This window comes from Crocuta crocuta, unplaced genomic scaffold (genome assembly GCF_008692635.1).
Source record: "Crocuta crocuta isolate KB4526 unplaced genomic scaffold, BGI_CrCroc_1.0 scaffold384, whole genome shotgun sequence".
Taxonomy (NCBI): Eukaryota; Metazoa; Chordata; class Mammalia; order Carnivora; family Hyaenidae; genus Crocuta; species Crocuta crocuta.
Window position 1 is genome coordinate 2146212 of NW_027532182.1, and position 18622 is coordinate 2164833.

General features: G+C 46.6%; 2 protein-coding genes across 2 annotated transcripts in view; one reads left to right on the forward strand and one right to left on the reverse strand.

The window, feature by feature from the left end:
* Nucleotides 1–2650: 2650 nt before the first annotated feature.
* COMMD9 (COMM domain containing 9) lies at nucleotides 2651–17463 on the reverse strand. Its single transcript, XM_077777472.1, is given in 5 exon segments — nucleotides 2651–3356; nucleotides 4399–4558; nucleotides 6519–6658; nucleotides 8304–8429; nucleotides 17400–17463. Coding segments are annotated over 5 exon segments (618 nt in total). The 5' UTR covers nucleotides 17451–17463; the 3' UTR covers nucleotides 2651–3215.
* PRR5L (proline rich 5 like) overlaps nucleotides 17365–18622 on the forward strand; it is a 150762-nt gene continuing 149504 nt past the window's right edge. The window contains exon 1 of the mRNA XM_077777466.1: nucleotides 17365–18207. The gene's annotated coding sequence lies outside the window, so the exon portion shown is untranslated. The remainder of the gene's footprint in view (nucleotides 18208–18622) is intronic.

Genomic DNA, 18622 nt, shown 5'->3' on the forward strand with positions numbered 1-18622 from the left:
CAGTGATTGTGTCGGGACAAAGTTTCCACTATCCTCAGTGACTATGGTGAGGACACTGTCTCGCTGTCCCGTCGTCATGGGCTGGGTAGCAAAAATCAACTTCTGTTAAAGCTAAAAGCCGCTGCAGCCTTGGGAGTGTTTGTTACCGCCGCATAACGTCACACTAACTGCATTTGATTTTCTGTATTCTTGATGCTCTGGCATTTGGGGCCTTGACCCTGGAGACCCTCTCTCCCTGTGCTAATTCCTACCTCCCCTGAGAACGCGACTTTGATACAAAAATCAACCAATCCACAGCCACGCTGCGATGTCTTTTTACCAAACTCTCACACACTGAACAATAGTCCCCCTGGCCCGAGTCACCCCAGGACCAAGTACCGCACAACGAGGGACCAATTCTGTGGTCCGGAGCCCGCCGTAATTGTTCAAACTGGCCAATCCTGCGCTTGCTCGATGGACCTATTCTGCCTTGCCCATTCCTCCCTGTGAAACGCCAATAAAGGCTCCGGGCCATGCTATCCCCTCGCGTCTCTGCCTCCTGACCATCTCCGGCCTTTCCCCATGTGGCCCTCACGCCTTCTCATTCTAGGAATCCCTGTGTATAAACTTCTTCCTTCCTGACAGTCATTTCCAGTCTTACTGTTCCTGATAAAAAGAAATGCCGGGTTCATTGCAACACAGGAGACAGTAGGAGGAGGAAGACGGATTGGCATCAGGCCCACTGGATTTGCCCACCCTCTTCCCACCCTCTGGGCTCTGCTTTGCTCAGGGCTCGTCTCTCCCCTTGCACATGGGCTTTCTCTGTGTGGCAGGAAGCAGGGCCAAGCATCCTGGCTTCCCTACTGGCACCCAGAGGCAGGAGATAATTTTGGGGCTGATTCCAGCAGAAAAAGCCATAGGGACACTCAGATTGGCCCACTTTTGAGTTATGTATGATTGTGACACAATCTGCGGGCCAAGCACATTGACTGGGATTGAGCGCGCACTCCGCACCGTGGCCTGGTGGGTGGGAAGTGCCGGGCAGCCAGCAACACAGGCACGGTGACAGACCCAGCTCTGCCCTTCGTGGGTGGAGTCTGGACATCAGAACCTTGCCATGTCCTACGGAAAGGACTGCCACTCATTACACAAGGTACTGCTGGAAATTGGACAAGCACTGAAGGAGGGAACGTCCTTTGAGCGTCACAGAAGCTAGGAGGTCTTTCTGAGAGATCAGACCAACTAGGAACACGGTACCCACCACAATCCACCCTCCCTGTCAGTGGAAAATAAACCCCTTCAGTGAGCACATGAGGTGAAGGGTAGCAAACATTTGTTGAATTTTCCGGTTATTTATGGAATGCACTCCGTAGAGACTGCACTCAGGTGGTTCTGTTCAGGTCACCTTGACCGAAGGAACGTCCGACTGCCCAGACGCCTATGCTGCTTCAGGTTATTTTCCTATGGATGCCCATGGGAGCCCAGAAACGGGGCTGGGAGATTCTGACTGTGGGTCACAGGAACTAAAAGGGAAACAGAGGGGTTGAAATCACAAGGCTGATTTTAACCTAAGATCAGGTGATTGCTCTCAATCTGGAAACAGTGGGCTGGCTTCCAGGGTCCATGTAAAACATGGAAGATTCATTTCCTGCAGAAAGGACCCACAGCTTTCATAGACTGTCGATGGGTACAGCCCCTATAAAGTTAAGAACTGACATTTTAATGGGAAGTTTGCTCAGCTTCCAGCAAATGGCCAAGAGGAGCTGGGGATTTTTTTTTTTTTTTCCTTGAAATTCCTAGTATCTCAGGAGTAAGTTTTCTCATCTTTCCTTCAGTTCCGGTACTTTCCAAATGGAGCCAAAGTCACAGACCTCCACGTCCCTTGCAGAGTCCCGTGTGGTAGAGAGAAAGCGAGACCGATCTGGGCCCAGGTCCTAATGAGGCCACTTCCCAGCAGGTGACTGGACCTCACTGAGCGGATTTCCCCACTGGTGAGGAGGGGGCGTGACATTTGCTGTCCATCGGCCCCGCCAAGGCAGATGAAGCAATGCCGCAGTCAGCTGTCCAACCTCCTTTCCTTTAGTAATCAGTGCTAACATGACCGAGCCTTTCCGCACGAAAGCGCTGCAGAGTGGGTGCTTTAGTTAATTGCCATCTGATTTTTAAAAATGGGAGGGGGTGGGCTGACACTTGGGAGGTCCAATACCTTGTCACTGAGGCAGAGCTGGCTTCCGACCCTGGCAGCGTGTCGGGGGCGCGTCGTCTCCCCACCCCACCCCTGCACTCATGCACACTGCCCAGAAGCCATCAAAACGGGAACTCAGCAGGCGGGCGCTGCCGCCGTGGGGGGAAGGGGATAACGAGGGGGCAGCCTCACACAGGGGCCCCGGGATGTGGCAGGCACGTGCCAGGGATGGCTCCGCTCTAAGGGGCACTTCCACGCTAGCTCTTAACAAGCACACACTGTCAACCTCGCTTTCCTTTGCTCTACGTGACAGGCAAACAGGGAACATGGGGAGGGTCACAAGCCTGGTTTCAGGTCACAGTGCCCACGGGCTTAGCTGGGAATTACGAAGCTGGGATCATCTTTATGAACATGAGGCAGCACTGGCCTAAGGCAAGAACTCCGGCTAAGGACAGAAGCTTCGAGAAACAGGACTAGAGTCATAAGGTTGTTAGAACTGTTATTTATTTCCAATCCTTCCCACTGCTTAGCCTGCAACGGTGACACAGCACCAAGGGCGGGCCCTCTGGCTTCGTGCAGGAGGGGATCGGCCCCCCTTTCAGACCCCCTAGGCTGGAAGGAGGGCCGACAGGGTGGGGGGGGCTCGGCGAGGCTCTGGGTGGAGGCTGGGGTGGGCCACACTGCAGTGGCCCCGCTCTGGGGACCCGGCCAGCTTCCCCGACGGAGGAGCAGGACTGCCGGTCCCCTCCCTGTGTTCCAAGCTGCCACCTCATACCTGCTGCTGGGAGGGAACGTGCTAGATGAGCTCTACCACATGGGCCTGGATTTCCCGTCAGCCACGCGGGGCGGCTGCCGGAGCCGAGTCCCCCTTACAGGTCACAGTACTGGTTACACCTTCCAGCCATGGAGGCTCCCGCCTCAGCCAGCTTCAGAAAGAGGAAAGATGGGGGAGGAGAAGGCGTGGGGCAGGGCTGCTTCCTCCCCACCCGCCCAGCCTTCTGGACGGCAGCCCCTCCCTGGCCCCATCAGCAGGGGCAACGGCTGGCTGGGCTCATTTGCTGGCCACGGCGGAGAGCTGGTCTCGGATGCGGCCCAGCCCGTCCAGCATGGTGTCCAGCGTCTCCTTACTCAGCTCCACAGTGACAGCCGAGACGGCGGGCTTGTCTCCGCACAGGCTAGGATCCTCCCGGATCTGAAAAGAGAACATGGCTCAGAGGTCAGAGCTGCCTCTCTTCCCGTGGCCCTGCGGGTGAGCGCTGGACCCGGGAGCCCTCCCCAGTTCCCGTGAACCTGAGGACAGGCTCTTTGCTCCACACGGAACCCCAGCCCTGGAGCCATTTAGCAAACGAGATTCCCTGAAGCTTGGGAAAGTTCTGTCCGTGAGGATGCTCAGGGAGGGTATCGGAGGAGCTAAGACTGGCTCACCCCTCGGGCCCCCGACTCTGGGCCGTGGAGTAGGAAGCCGCTGCTGGGCCCACACTGCTGCTCTATGCAGGGGGTGCTAGGGGTACGCGGGACTCACCGGATGCAGAATATAGAGCTTCTAGTTAGGGGTATCTGTTTCTTTAAGAAAAGTAAACTCTACTGATCAAGACTTCGTTGTTAGAGGCACCCCTACTTTTTCATTTTCTTACAGGTCTGATTTCCTGGGTGTGAGGTTAAGTAAACCCAGCATCACTCAACAGACCCTAAAACAGACGTGGGGTTTAAAAAGACTCCCAAGAGAACTGTACAGTGACGGTAACGCCGGGGAGGCGACAGTGTGCGAACAAGAGAAAGAAGGACCATGGCTGTCTGGTTGCTAACAGGGGCTCCCGCCCAGCGCCGCTACACACAGCGGGGGCCCAATCCACAGGACAGGCAGCTGCCCGAGGTGAACCGAAATGATCCCGAGGGCAATCTGAAATATGACGGCGGCCCCCCTGCCTGGTGAAAGCTGAACCTCCCCAACAGCGTGTAAGCTAAACTTCAGGGATCAGCAAACCATTTTTAAAACTTGTGTTTTGTGTCTGACTTACATTTTAAAATGACTACTTTGGGTCTGTGTTTTATTACGTGTATAATATATGAATACAGTCCTACTCTGTAGACTTGACAAAAAAGACCCCACCTGGGGGTGCTAGTGTTTCCTGCGGGGTACAGGTCCCAGAGCTGTGGACACCCGTATTTTCGATTGCTGGCGGGGCACCAAGACACTGCTATCCCGTGGTTCCTTCTCGCGAGCGCAGGCGTACCTTCATCTGGAGCAGGCAGGTGGGGACGGCCATGCGGCTGATGCTGTCAGAGGAGGTTTTGATGTCCACTCTCCAGTCTAGGTCGACCAGGCGCGGCAGGGAGACTGCGAAGGAGACAGCCCAGCTCGGAGTGCATGCCTCTCACGCTCCCCAGCCCTCACTCTGACAGCGCCCCCGGTGGCTGTCCTGCTACCCAGCCACAGAGCAAGTCTCCGCAGGAAAGCCAAGGCCGGGTTCCTGACCTCACAGGAAGGCACAGGCCTTCCTTGCCACCGCAGTGCCGCGTGCGCTTGGCGCTGCTTCAGGGTGGGCGCCTGGCCGGGCTCCTGCCCACACATAGCGCTCCAAGGCAGAGAAGATGAGGCTGGGCCTGAGTCTAGGAAATGTGTCGCTTCGACAACAGTGGAGAGTCGGCTCGAAGACGGGTTCTACCACTTCTCTAAGCTCTGGGCCTGTTCCCTCCTCTGTAAAGTGCGGATAATCTTAGCCTAGTCCCAGGGGTGGGGTGGGGGTGGGGAGGACCCAACGAGTTAATGCTGTCGACACTGTGACTGGCTAGAAAGNCATTCATAACATACCCACTTTTATTCAATCTTTCAAAATAATTCAATTCCATTACTGCTTTTTTCCTAATGGAAATATGATGGGTTTAGGTACTTCACTTTCTGCTGTGCATATTTCCTTTTTTTCATATAAACAATATGCCCTTATTACATTAAGTTTACAATCAGAAAAACAATGAAAAAGTGATTATTAAAAAGGAAAGNAGCTGTTTAGAGGGAAAGATGAGGAAAAATTAACGAAAGAGGGATGAGAACCAGTAATGAGAGGGGCCCGTGGACCTGGACCTCTTCCCCTTCTGGGACCTTCAAGCCCGTAATCACTTCCTGACAGCAAAGGACCACAGAAATGTTTGCCGGCAAGAAGCAGTTTTTTGTTTGTCATACACAACTCAGTGACGTTAAGGCCGTAAGTGTGAGTTTTCATAGGTTAGAAGGGCGCCGGGGTGGCTCGATCAGTTAAGTTTTCAGAGCTTGGTGGGGGGGAAGAAAAGGCTTAGCGCACTGCAGTCCTACTGCGTTATCGTTCTCAGAGACAAAACAGGAAGGGTCAATCTGCCGCATCAAGCATCTATTCCACAAAGTTCTGCACCTGGGCAGACACGGTCAAGCAGACCTGTCTAATGCTACCGCACAGGGCGTCACCGTGAGGTGCCAGGCAGTCAGGACAAAATGTGGTCACGTGTGAGAAAGTCTGAATAAACAATAACACCTCTGGCAAGCAGGCAGTATCTGTTATTCCCATCTGAGAATTCTGTTCAAGACTGCTGCTAAGCAGCAGCTATCGGTTCTGCTTAAATTGTATGTACCTAAAGGATTTTCCCAGAAAATGTTTAGATAATTCACAAAAGAAACAAAAATGACTGGTTAGACATATGAAAAAGAGAGGGCACCTGGGTGGCTCAGTCGGTGAAACAACTGACTTCAGCTCAGGTCGTGATCTCGCAGTTTCTAAGTTCGAGCCCCGCGTCAGGCTCTGTGCTGACAGCTCAGAGCCTGAAGCCTACTTCAGATTCTTTGTCTCCTCTCTCTCTGCACCCCCCCACCCCTCCCCTGCTCACCCTCTCTCTCTCAAAAGTAAATAAATATTAAAAAAGAATTTAAAAAATATGAAAGAGACTTTTGACATCAATCAAAGATATATACACTGAAATGAGGTGCATTTGGCATCTGTGAACTGGCGAAAATGGAAAACGAACTCTCTCGGTGCTGACGAGGGCGTGGGGAGGGGAGCTCTCCGGTCCTGCTGGTGGAAACGGCTGGTGCAGTCTTTCCACCGGCCAACCTGAGACTGTAAAGCAGAGCCTCACTACGGCCTTTAACCAATAAGGAAATGATTAAGCATGTGAGCAAAAGTTCCACAGTAAATTTTTCACCGAAGTGAAAACTGCCATTAGCCTAAACATCCAGCACTCGGGAATTTCTTAACTAAATTGTACACAATTTCTCCACATAAGGAATACATTTAGCCATTACAAATGAGATTGAAGGTAAATATTTACTGACCCGCAAATTCACTATGAAAGCGTTACAAGGAGCTCTCAAGAAAGGAGCACTCACATGTGTTCTAGGATGATTTTCGTCAGCAGGTGTTTGAGGTTCTGGTGGAAATTCTCGGGAAAGAGAGCCAGAATCTCCTCGGCAGAGGACAGGTCACGGAACACGGCCAGCCTGGTGAGGCGGTGCAGAGCCCCGAGCAGCTGCAGGGCAGGGTGGTGAGAGCAGGGGCTGGGGGGTGGCGGCAGGGCCCCGGGCGCCCCGAGGGCCCGCCTCTCCCTGCCCCGGTCACCCCAACAGCCCCATGGGTCCTGACGCCCACGGGCCTTGGCCCGCCCCTACATCCCTGCTGCTCTGGAAGACGGGTGCAGCCTCCTGACCTAGGAGCCTGTCCACGAGCCAGAAACTTCTGCTTGGGAACAAGGGGTTAGTAAGTCCTCTCTCCTTGTGCACAGAATCTGACCCTCAGTTCACTTTCCAGCCTATTCTCTGGTAACATGAGAGAAGCGGCAAGTTAGTGTGTTGCTAGGTGACACTGCCTCAGGTCACTGCCTGGGGTCACGGCCTCAGACCTAAGTCCGCGGGAACCCCCGAGCTCAGCTTCCGGCTGCCCGTTGCCGCCCCACCGGAAGCTGGGCATTCTGAACTGTCACCAGCGGTACCGGCTCCCGAGGGGTCTGGCCTTCTAATCCAGGGTGTCCCTGTCCCTAGGCTGTCAGCCAGGAGGGCAAAGAGAACAAACGGATCGTGTGGGCTGTGCTGACCGTGCTGGGGGGGAGGAGTGCCCGACGCTGGCCTGCTAGGCTGGCGTGTGCCACCCTCCGCCCTTGCAACCCGCAGCCCGGTGTGGCCCGGGTCGGCCCGGGGACAGCACAAGGCTCAGCTGAAACCAAGGAGACTCTCTGGAGGGAACTGCTCTCGGATGCCCTGGGAGGAGGCTGGGCCGCAGGGCACAGCCAAAAGGTGAGGGGGCCGGCCCTCCCGATGAGGGTGCCTGTTAGGGGCCAATGCCCTGCAGGGTCCCCAACAGCCCCGCTGCCACCACAGTACCCAGTCATCACACACCCTTTCCCGGCTCCCTCTCCTTCCCTGCAGGACTGCCCCACTCCCTCCTTTGTGCTTTCCAGACTCACGCCTCAGGGTCTACTTCTGGGGAGCCCAAAATAAGTCCCACTCGCTTCCATAATCTGGCTTCTGCCTTTCCCGTTCTATTGCCTTTCCTGTTCTATAGCTGACTTCAATGAACAGAGCTCTGGGTTAAAAATAGCAATTGTTCGGATGAACTCCGGTTTTAAAAACAGATGTGCCCTAAAAAGAGCAGGCTGTGAATACTGCATAAAGTCGCTCTTCCTTTTGGCCACCCGCTGAGGTCAGGTGGGGGCCCAGGAGCATGCCCCACCCCCCCATCCCGCCTCACACGCCTCACACTCAGGCCTCAGCTCCCTCAGCTCGGAGCCTCTGCCCAGTGACCCCTAAGAAGTCTGTCTGAGCTCTCTGGCTGACAAGCTAACAGCAGAGGCACGTTACAGGGAAAGAAAATCACAGAAAGGCTGGCTTTTGTCCACACTGTCTAGGGAACAAGTCTGAAAAGGAAATGGCCGGGACCTCTGATTCTAGGTATAATTCTCCCATCCAGGCCTCATTTATCATAAGGAAGTGAAGGTTCAAAGACAATAGCTTTTAAGTTCACTAGCATTAAAAAAAAAAAAATCTATTTTAAGTTTGTTATAATGTCAACAGACATTTCAGGGGAAAAATTTCCTTGGATGTGGCAATGACTGGGAAGTTAAGAAAGACACTAGTGAGCTGAGAAGCCAGCGGCCAAAGTTCATTTCTGACCATACTTACTTGCTCCGCTTCCTCCTGGGTCACAGACAAGCTGGAACACGTAATATCCAAGAGTTTTTTTGAGCCAACGGCTGAACTGGAAAAGCTCTCTTGGCACAGCTGTCTGACAACATCTTTTGAGGAGGCCTATGAATTAATTCACAGATGGGGGAAGAAACCAATTCAGACTCTGAAAATACATGTTTTAGAACATAATACTGTCTCAGTCATCGTGGGATACCTCTGGGACGCAAGATTTAAAGGTGCATCGGATATTTCCATTTCTGGAAGGATGCAATAGACGGACTGTTCCTTCTGAGCACAATTAAAACCACATACAGAAAACATAAGCTAACTCTGAAAGGGGGAGGGGAGGGGAGGAGAGGGACCTGCTGTGGACCTCACGACCAAGAAATGACACGGTGGTGACTTTCCGGGATTTTCTTTCTGTTTGTAAATCAGACTTTGAACTGAAGAACAGGGCAACCCAGAATGCTAACAGGTACACAAAAACTCCCAACAAATACCTGCTCTCTTGAGCCAAAGGACCAAAAAAGCTTCGCAAGACAGAGACCTTTTAGGTAATAACTGCTCTACTGCAGCCGAACACCACAGAAGAAAACTAGAGCCACACTGCTGCCTGTGTCAGCAAAGGCTGGGTGGGGGGGTGCAGACTTACACCCTTTGGAGACTGCAGTACGGTGTCCCAAGGCGCCCACCAGAGTGGTGCCAGGGAGGACCAAGTAGGAAGCGGGGGCCTTCATCCCACCGACTGGCAACAAGTCCCGGCACCACATGGTATTAATAGGGACCACCTGGGGCCAGAACTCCCACCCCTGCCCAGTGGCCACAAGGAACCCCCACTTTGGATTTCAGTAGGAGCCAGTGCAGAACCTGGAATTTTATCTCCATCTGGAAGTAATGAGGCAGAAATCCTTTCCCCCTACCCAAGCAGTGTCAGAGAGAGCCAGCTAAAACAGAAGATCCAGAATCTTAGGGTATAATACAAGAATGCCCAGGTTTCAACTGAAAACCATTCATCATACCAAGAGCCAGAAAGACCTCAAACTGAATGCAAAAAGACAATCATTAGGTTGTCCACATCAAGATAAGAGATGTTAAAATTACCTGACAAAGATTTTAAAGCAGCCATGATAAGAATGCTTCAACAAGTACACAGAAAGACACCTGAAACAAATTAAAAAGCCAGAAAGTTCCAGCAAAGAGACAGAAGATACAAAGAACAACAAAATGGAAATTTTAGAACTGAAAAAATACAATAACCAATGTTAAAGGTTTGGTAGATGGGCTCAGCACCAGAATGAAAGGGGCCAGAGGAAAGGATCAGAACCACTCGACAGTACCCAATCTGCACACAGAAAACAGACTGAAAATAACAACGGAGCCTCAGGGGTCTCTGGGACTATACCAAAAAATCTAGCATTCGTGTCACTGGCGTCTTAGAAGGGGAGGATAAAAGAGGGCAAGGCTGAAAAAGTACTTAAAGAAATAATGGCTTAAAACTTTCCAAGTTTAGCTACAGACACAACTGTACACATTCAAGAACTGAAGCAAATTTTCAAGAGGATAAATCCAAAGAAACCCATACCAACACATACCATCATTAAACTCCAGAAAACTAAAGGCAAAGAAAAAAAATCTTGAAACCACTAAGAGAGAAACGATATTTTATCTCTATGGGATCATTAGAATAATAGCAGATTTCAAATCAGAACCCACAGAAACAAGAAGGCAGTGGCACAATATTTTTTCCACAATATTTAAAGATATTGGGAGAAAAACTATCAACCTGGAATCCTACACCAGCAAAAAATACCCTTCAGAAAACGAGGAGGAAATCAAGACATTGTCACATAAAAGGAAACAAAGAAAATCTGTCACAAGACAAAAGAAGTTCTCTTAATAGAAAGGACACAATAAAAGGAACCTTGGAACATCAGGAAGACACACAGAATACAACAAGCAAAAATAAGGGTAAATACAATAACTTTCCTTCTCTTGAATTTCTAAATTCTGTCTGAAGGATGAAGCAAAAATTATACTCTGTCCAATGTGGCTCTAAATGTATGCAGAGGAAATATTTAAGACAATCATATTATAAATGGAGAAGGGATAGAAAGGAAGGTAAGGTTTCCATACGTCATCTCTAACTGGCAAAATGATGACACTGAGAGATTGTGATGTTATGTATATAAATGTAGTAACTAGAGGAACTGCTAAAAAGATTATAAAAAGAAATATATTTTAAAATGTTATAGATAAGAGGGAATGCCAAAAATATGTTCAAATAACCACAGGAAAGCAGGAAAAAGTAAAAAGAAACCAAAGAACATGAAAGAGCAGATAAAGAAACAAAAAAATTAACTGGCAGACTTAAATTCTAACATTCAATCATTATATTAGCTGTAAATGATAAATTAAATATGAGCTGCAAATATGACTCAATTAAATGCTGTCTATTAGAAATGCTCTTCAAGATGTGGTTTATCTATACCATGGAATACTACATGGCAATGAGTGAAATCTGGCCATGTGTAGCAACATGGATNAAAAGAAATGCTCTTCAAATATGATAGAGACAGATTAAAAGGACGGGAAAAGATACATCATGCAAATATTAATGAAATAAAATCAAGACTGGCTACATTAATATCAGACAGAGTAGACTTCACAGCAAAGCAGTGGTGCTCCTTACCAAAAACAGAAAGGAACATTATATAACGATAAAAGGTTACAGCTCCTAAGAAAACATCCTAAATACGTATGCACCCAGAAAGAGAGCTAGAAAACACAAGAAGTAAAAACAGAACTGACAAGAGGGACAGACAAATCCACAAGTACAGTTGGAGACTTCAACAACTATCTTTCAACAACTGATAGAACTAGACAGACGTTCAACAAGGACGCAGAACATTTCAACAACACCATCAATCAGTCTAATCAACGTTCATGGAACAGTAGCCAGCAGCAACAGAAGATACATTCTTCAAGTGCCCGCTGAACATATACCAAGAGAGATCATATTCTGAGCCATAAAACAGACCTCAACAAATCTGAAAGATCTGAAATCAATAGAGTGTGCTCTTGGTAACCACAATGGAATCAAACTAGAAATCACTAACAAAAAAGACGTCAAGAAAATATTCAAACAGTCGGAAACTTAAACGATCTACAGAACAAAGAGGAGCTCAAGGGAAATTTTAAAAATTACACTAAAGGCATAAAAACGAAAAACAAAACCCAAATTTTGGGGACACAGTCACGACAGCGTTGAGAGAAAAATTTACAGCATTCAATGAATATATTATAAAAGAGTAAAGTACTCGAATCAATAGTCTAAATCCCCACCACAAGAACAAAGAAAAAGAAAAGCACAATAACTGAAAAGAAGAAGAAAGGAAACAACAAAGGACAGAAACCAATGAAACTGAAAGCAAAAAAAAAGAGAGAGAGAGAGAGAGAGAGAAATCAATGAAACAAAGAATTAGTTCTTTGAGGGGCGCCTGGGTGGCTCAGTCGATTAAGCAGCCGACTTTGGCTCAGGTCATGATCTCGCGATTCATGGGTTCATGTGTTGACAGCTCAGAGACTGGAGCCTATTTCGGATTCTGTGTCTTCCTCTCTCTCTGACCCTCCACAGCTCGTGCTCTGTCTCTCTCTGTCTCAAAAATAAATAAAGGTTAAAAAAAATAATAAAAAATAATTAGTTCTTTGAAAATATCAATAAAATTGGCAAACTTTTACCAAGGCCCACGAACTTAAACAGAGAGAAGACATAAATTACCAATTTCAGGACTGAAACAGAAATGTAGAGCACCACAGATTCTAAGGACTTCAAAAGGAAAATAATAACTGCAAACAACTCTTTTACAACATGTAAATCTGGTAGCTTAAAGTGGAGAAATTCCTCAAAAAACACAAACTACCACAATTCCCCCAACATGAAACTGATCATTTGAATAGCCCTATAATGATTAAGGAAACTGAATTCATAATTTAAAACTTCCCAAGAAGAAATCTCCAGGCCCAGATGGTTTCACTGGAGATTTCTTTCTTTTTTATTAAAAAAAAAATTTTTTTTTAATGTTTATTTTCTTCTTGAGAGAGAGAGAGCAAGCGAGCAGGGGAGGGGCAGAGAGGGAGACAGAGAATCTCAAGCAGGCTCTGTGCTGACAACAGAGAACTTGATGGGGGCCCGAACCTATGAACTGTGAGATCATGACCTGAGCCAAAGTCAGATGTTTAACTGACTGAGCCACCCAGGTGCCGCTTGATGGAGAATTCTAACAAATGTTTAAAAAAAGAACTAACTAGTCCTACACAGTCTTTTCTAGGAAACAAAAAAGGATACCATATTAATCGGCTCAAGAAGAAAATCACATGATATCAATGAATGCAAAAAAAGCAGCTGACAAAATTCAACATCCATTCTTTGAGAGAATCTCAAGCAGGCTCCATGCTCAGTGCAGAGCTTGATGTGGGACTCGAACCCACAAACAGTGAGAGCATGACCTGAGCCAAAACCAAAAGAAAGTTGCTTAAATGACTGAGCCACCCAGATGCCCCTCAACATCCATTCTTGATGAAAACTCTCATAAAATTAGAAACAGAGAGAAGGCTTTCCATAACTTGATATACAGCATTTACAAAAACCCTAGAGATAGCAGTATACCTAATGGTGAAAATCTAAAGTCAGGAACAAGCCAAGGATGTCTGCTGTCACCACTCTTTTTCAACATAGTGCTGAAAATTCTAGCCACTGAAATAAGAAAAAGAAATAAAAGATCAGAAACGCAGAAACAAAGCTGCCCTATTTTCAGAAACCATGACTGTCTACACAGAAAATCCCAAGGAATGTACAAAAAAACCTACTAGAATAAGTGAGTTCAGCATGTTTGCAGATATGAGATACATGCAAAAAATCAGCTGTTTTTCTAAATGTTAGCAATGAATGTGTAAACATTGGAATTAAAAACACAATATTAGGAGTGCCTGGCCGGCTCAGTCAGAAGAGCATGCAACTCTTGATCTTGGGGATTGTGAGTTTGAGCCCCACACTGGGTGCAGAGATTACTAAAATAATAATAAAACTTTAAAAAATAAAAACACAGTATCAGTTGTAGTTGCTCAAAAAAAGAAAAATACTTGGTATAAATCTAGCAAAACATATATAGGACTTGTATGCTAAAAATTACCCAACACAGATTAAAGATATCAAAGATCTAAATAAATGAGGAGCTATATCATGGATTGGAAGATTTAACACACTAAAGATGTCAATTCTTCCCTAAGTGATATACAGGTTTAACACAATTCCTATAAAAAATTTCAGCAGATTCTTAAAAATATAGACAAAATCATTCTAAAATGTATATAGGAAGGCAAAGAAACTAGAATAGCTAAAACAGTTTTGATAAAGAATGAAGTAGGAAAAATCAGCCAATCTGATTTTGAGACTTATGACATAGTGACAGTAATCAAGACTATGTGGTATCATCAGAGGAATAAACAGATAAATGAAACAAAATAGAGAATCCTGAAATAGAACTTACACAAGCTTACCCAACTGATTCTTTTTTTTTTTTTAAGTTTATTTTTATTTATTTTGAGAGATAGAGAGCAAGCAGGGGAGGGACAGAGAGAGAGGGAGACAGAATCCCAAGTAGGCTCTGTACTGTCAGTGCAGAAAACAACGCAGGGCTCGAACCCATTAACAGGAGATCATGACCTGAGCTGAAATCAAGAATCAGTTCATGTGACTGAACCAACCAGGCGCCCCCCAACTGACTGTCAACAAAGTTGCAAAAGCAAGTAACTATGGGAAGGACAGCATTTTCAACAAAGGGAAATGGAACAACTGACCATTCACAGGCAAAGAAATAAATAAAATCAATCTCAAACTGTCTCTCACATGTCATACAAAATTAACTCAAAATGGATCATGTACTTAAATGTAAAATGCAAAACTATAAAACTTTATAAAACACCTGGAGTCCTATGGCTTGGCAAAGAGTTCTTAGCCATGACACCAAAAGCACAATTTATAAAAAAAAAAAAAAACTGTTGATAAATTGTACTTCATTAAAATGAAAACTTTTGCTCTGTGAAAGTTCCTGTTATGGTCTGAATGGTGTCTCCCTAAAATTCATGTCAAAGTCCCAATTCCCAGAACCTCAAAATGTGGTCTCATTTAGAAACAGCGCTGTCGCAGATGTAACTAGTTAAGATGAAGTCACAGAGTGGACCCTAATCCAACAGGACCCATGTCCTTATTTTAAAAGGGAATGTAGACACAGAGATGCAAAATGGGAGAGCACCATATGCAGATGAGTGCAGAGATTTACAAGCTAAGGTACACTAACTGTTGCCAGAAACCAACAGAAAGTAGGACTTAGCCTGGAACAAATTGTTTCCCACAGCCCTCAGCAGTAAGCAATCTAGCCAGCACCCTGGTCTCAGACTTCTGGACTTCACAACTGTGAGAGGATAGATTCCTGTTGTTTAACCACTAAATCTATGGTACTTTGTAAGGGCAGACCTAGCAGTTAATACACCGCTATGAAGAGGAGGAAAAGATAGACACCAACCAGGAGAAAATATGTGTAAACCACGTATCCAACAAAGAACCAGTATCTAGAATGCATCATCTCAAAACTCAAAAGTAAAAAAGCCAACAATGCAATTAAGATGTGGGCAAAAGACATAAAGAGATAAGTCACTGGAGAAGATATACAGATGGTTAATAAAGATGTGAAAAGATGTCCAACATCATTAATCATTAGGAACATGCAAATTAAAACCAGAATGAGAGGCGCGCCTGGGTGGCTCGGTTGGTTAAGCGACTGACTCTTGGTTTCGGCTCAGGTCATGATCTCACCATCATGAGACTGAGCCCCGCACTGGACTAGGCAAGTGTGCAGCCTCCTTGGGATTCTTTCTTTCTCTCTCTTTCTCTCTCTCACTCTGTCTCTCTCCCATTTGTGTATGCACACACCTGCACTCTCCCTTTCAAAATAAACAGTAAAAAAAAAAAAAACCACATATAAAAACAAATAAACCCATCAGAATGGCTCAAATAACACACAGTGATGACCACGAATGCTGCAAGGATGGGGAGAAATAGGACCGCTGATCCGTTGCTGGTGAGAATGTAAAGAGGTACAGCCACTCTGGAAAACAGTTTGGCATTTTCTTAAAAATTAAAAAAACAAAAAAACCCACAAACCATGCGACTACCAAATGATCCAGCAATTGCATTCCGGGGCTTCTATCTCAGATAAACGAAGACTTGCGTTCATACAAAAACCTGTACACAAATGTTTTTGGCAACTTTCTTTGTAGTACCAAAAAATCGGAAACAATCTACATGTCGTATCATGGATTACTACCTAACGATAAAAAGAAAATAACTATTGATACTACATGGATGAAGCTCTAGCGAAATGGGCTAGGTGAAAAAGCCGATTGCAAAATGTTATGTGCTGTATGATTCCATTTATATAACAGGCGTCAAATGACAAAATTATAGAAATGACGAACAGGTCAGTGAATGCCAGAGGGCACGGAGAGGGCGAGGGCAGGGGGAAGTGGATTTGGCTATAAAAGGGCAGCATGAAGGCATGTGATGAGGGCAAGGTTCTGAATCTCCACCCTATCAACGTCAATATCTTGGTTGTGATATCATATTAACTGTTTTGCAAGATGTTACTGATAGAGGAAACTGGGTAAAGGGTAAATGGGACCTTCCTGTATTCCCTTTTACAACTGCATCTAAATCTATAATTACCTCAAAATAAAAATTTAAAGTGATATTTACAAAAAGAAAATACATAGAATAATAGGAATGAAAATGAATTAACGATTGCTACATAATGGCAAGAAAAAGCAGCCAGGAACAAAAAAAGTATATGCTGTATTATTCCTTTAAACTCAAACATGGGCAGTAATAAATTGATTCTCAAATTAAGGACAGTGATTACTACCGGGTTGAGGAACAACAGAGATTTCTGCAGCACTGGTCATGTTTTGGTTTTGATAAACGTGTTAGTTACATAGGTGTGTGATAAATCACCGAGATGTGCACTTTTCTGTTGCACATTAATGATAATTAATGACTAATGATAATTTTTTAAAGTTTATTAAAGAAAAAAAGTCCATACGATGAATAGGTAACAGGGTGGTCAGCAGAGCCACAATGAGGGTGGAGAGGCCCAGGGTGGGAGCTGAGAGCCTTGGCTTCCAATCCCAGCTTTATGACTTCACTCATTGCCGTGTGCCAGGAGTAAGGATACTTGCTGGGGATACACTTGTCAATAACACAGAGCAGATGCTTTTAGCGAAGGAGAATACAAGTGCACGCTGATGAGACCAAGGCAAAAGAGTGGCCACTGCAGGAACCAATCAATGACGATGCTGTACCATGACCTGCCTAGTATTATGAACTCAGCCTTCTTCATCTGGAGTTAAGAAAATAAAATTAGTCCCGATTGGATCTTCCACTCTGTAAGAAAGGCAGAAAAGTGTCTACAAGGGAAGAAAAAGCCGCCCCTTCTGCCATAGGCGATGTCAGAGTTAAACAAGTAATCAATCCATCATTTCATTTGGTTTTAAGAAGCCTCACAATCTCGCAAATAACTCTCAGGAGAGTGTTTTGGCCCTTACGCAGGTCAAAGCAACTACAGAAAACTCGGGACTCCGGAGAAGAGAACGCACACTTCACTTGGGGGGCTGTGTGGGCGCCGAGGAGGCAAATTTGCCAACTACGGAACGAAGAGCTGCGGGATGAAATGGGGAACTCGCAACGCGGATCTAGCACTTTCCACCGCAACCAATCCCGAAAGCCAGCCCTAGAGACTTTTAGTAGGGGGCATTTGTACAGTGCCCGCATGTCCGCTATCTGATTTGTCCCTCCACCATCAAGGCAGGGCGGTATTAATTTCATGCTTTCAAAACTCGGAAAGGCGCAACTTCGGGGTCACCCCAAGAAGTAGTGGCAGAGTTGCGGCTCCAAATCAGGGTCCATTTAGTCTTCCCTTTCCTTCCCAAGGTCCCGGGGACAAAGACTCGCCTCATGCTGTCCCCACCCCTCCAGTTTACCTTCAACAGGCTCTGGAGCGCGGCGAAGTTCTCCACTGTCAACGCAGCCATCTTCCCCGAGTCACCTGACGGCGACACTCGGAGAAGCTCGTCACGTGGCTCCGAGGCCGCCGCAGAGCATGCCGGGGGCTGTAGTCCTTCAGTTAGTGGCGGCTGCCCGGGTGTGGCGCTGCAGGATGGGAAGGGGCCAATAGGCTGCGACTGCGACCATTGGATGGCTCAGTCTGGGGACTCCAGGACGGTGGAGTTTGGAGGGCTCAGGCGCGGGATGATTTTCCCTAGTGGACCTTTGCTTGGCTTGGCTACTTACTAGGTCCAGGAAAACTGATTTTCCTTGACCCATGTGGGTGGGCTGGCTGATTTGGGGAATGCACTTGCAGGAGGTATTCACACCCATATGTAGTCCCCTCCCACCTGTACCAGGATTGGTCTGTGTGGCCAATATCAGGTGGCAGAAGTAAAGGTATGTCACTTCTACACTTATTTATAAAAGACTGCAGCTTTTGGATACCCTGTTTTCTCTGCTGCTTTTTCTTGACCCTCTTGCTCTGGGGAAAGTAAGCTGTCATTTTGGGAGCAGCCCTCTGGAGAGGTCCATGTGGCAAAGAACTGAAGCCTCTGGCCAATCGCCAGCAAGACACTGAATCCTGCCAACATCATTACTGAGTTTATAAAGCAGCTTCGGTAGCCTCAGTAGAAGTTTGAGATGACAGTAGTCTTGGCCAACATTTTGACTACAACCTCATGAGAGATTCAGAACCAGAACTACCCAGCTAAACCACTCCCAGATTTCTGGTCTTCAAGAACGGTACGGTTAGAAATGTTTCTTGTTTTAAGCCCTGAGTTTGGTAATCTGTTCCATAGCAGTAATAACTAATACAAGAGGTAATAAGGCATGGTGGGTTTAGGATTTGAATCCCAACTCTGCACGTTATTAACTGTACCTTGAGCAAATCCTGGAACTTCTCTGAGCCTCGGTTTCCACATTTGTTAAATGATGTTGATCACACCTACCGCGGAGAGCAGAGCTGATTGATCGGTGTTGCCGCATGGAGGGTGTGCCGCTGTCCTCGCCCTTGTGGGCAGGTATGATATGAGGAGATCCCTTGGGCTCCAGTAAGTAAAAGGCAGGGCTTACAACCCTGGACCATGTCATCCCATTTTGGTAGAGCTGCCCAGACTGCCACTACCATGATCAATTTAAAGGTTTGTCTGCGGTCTGT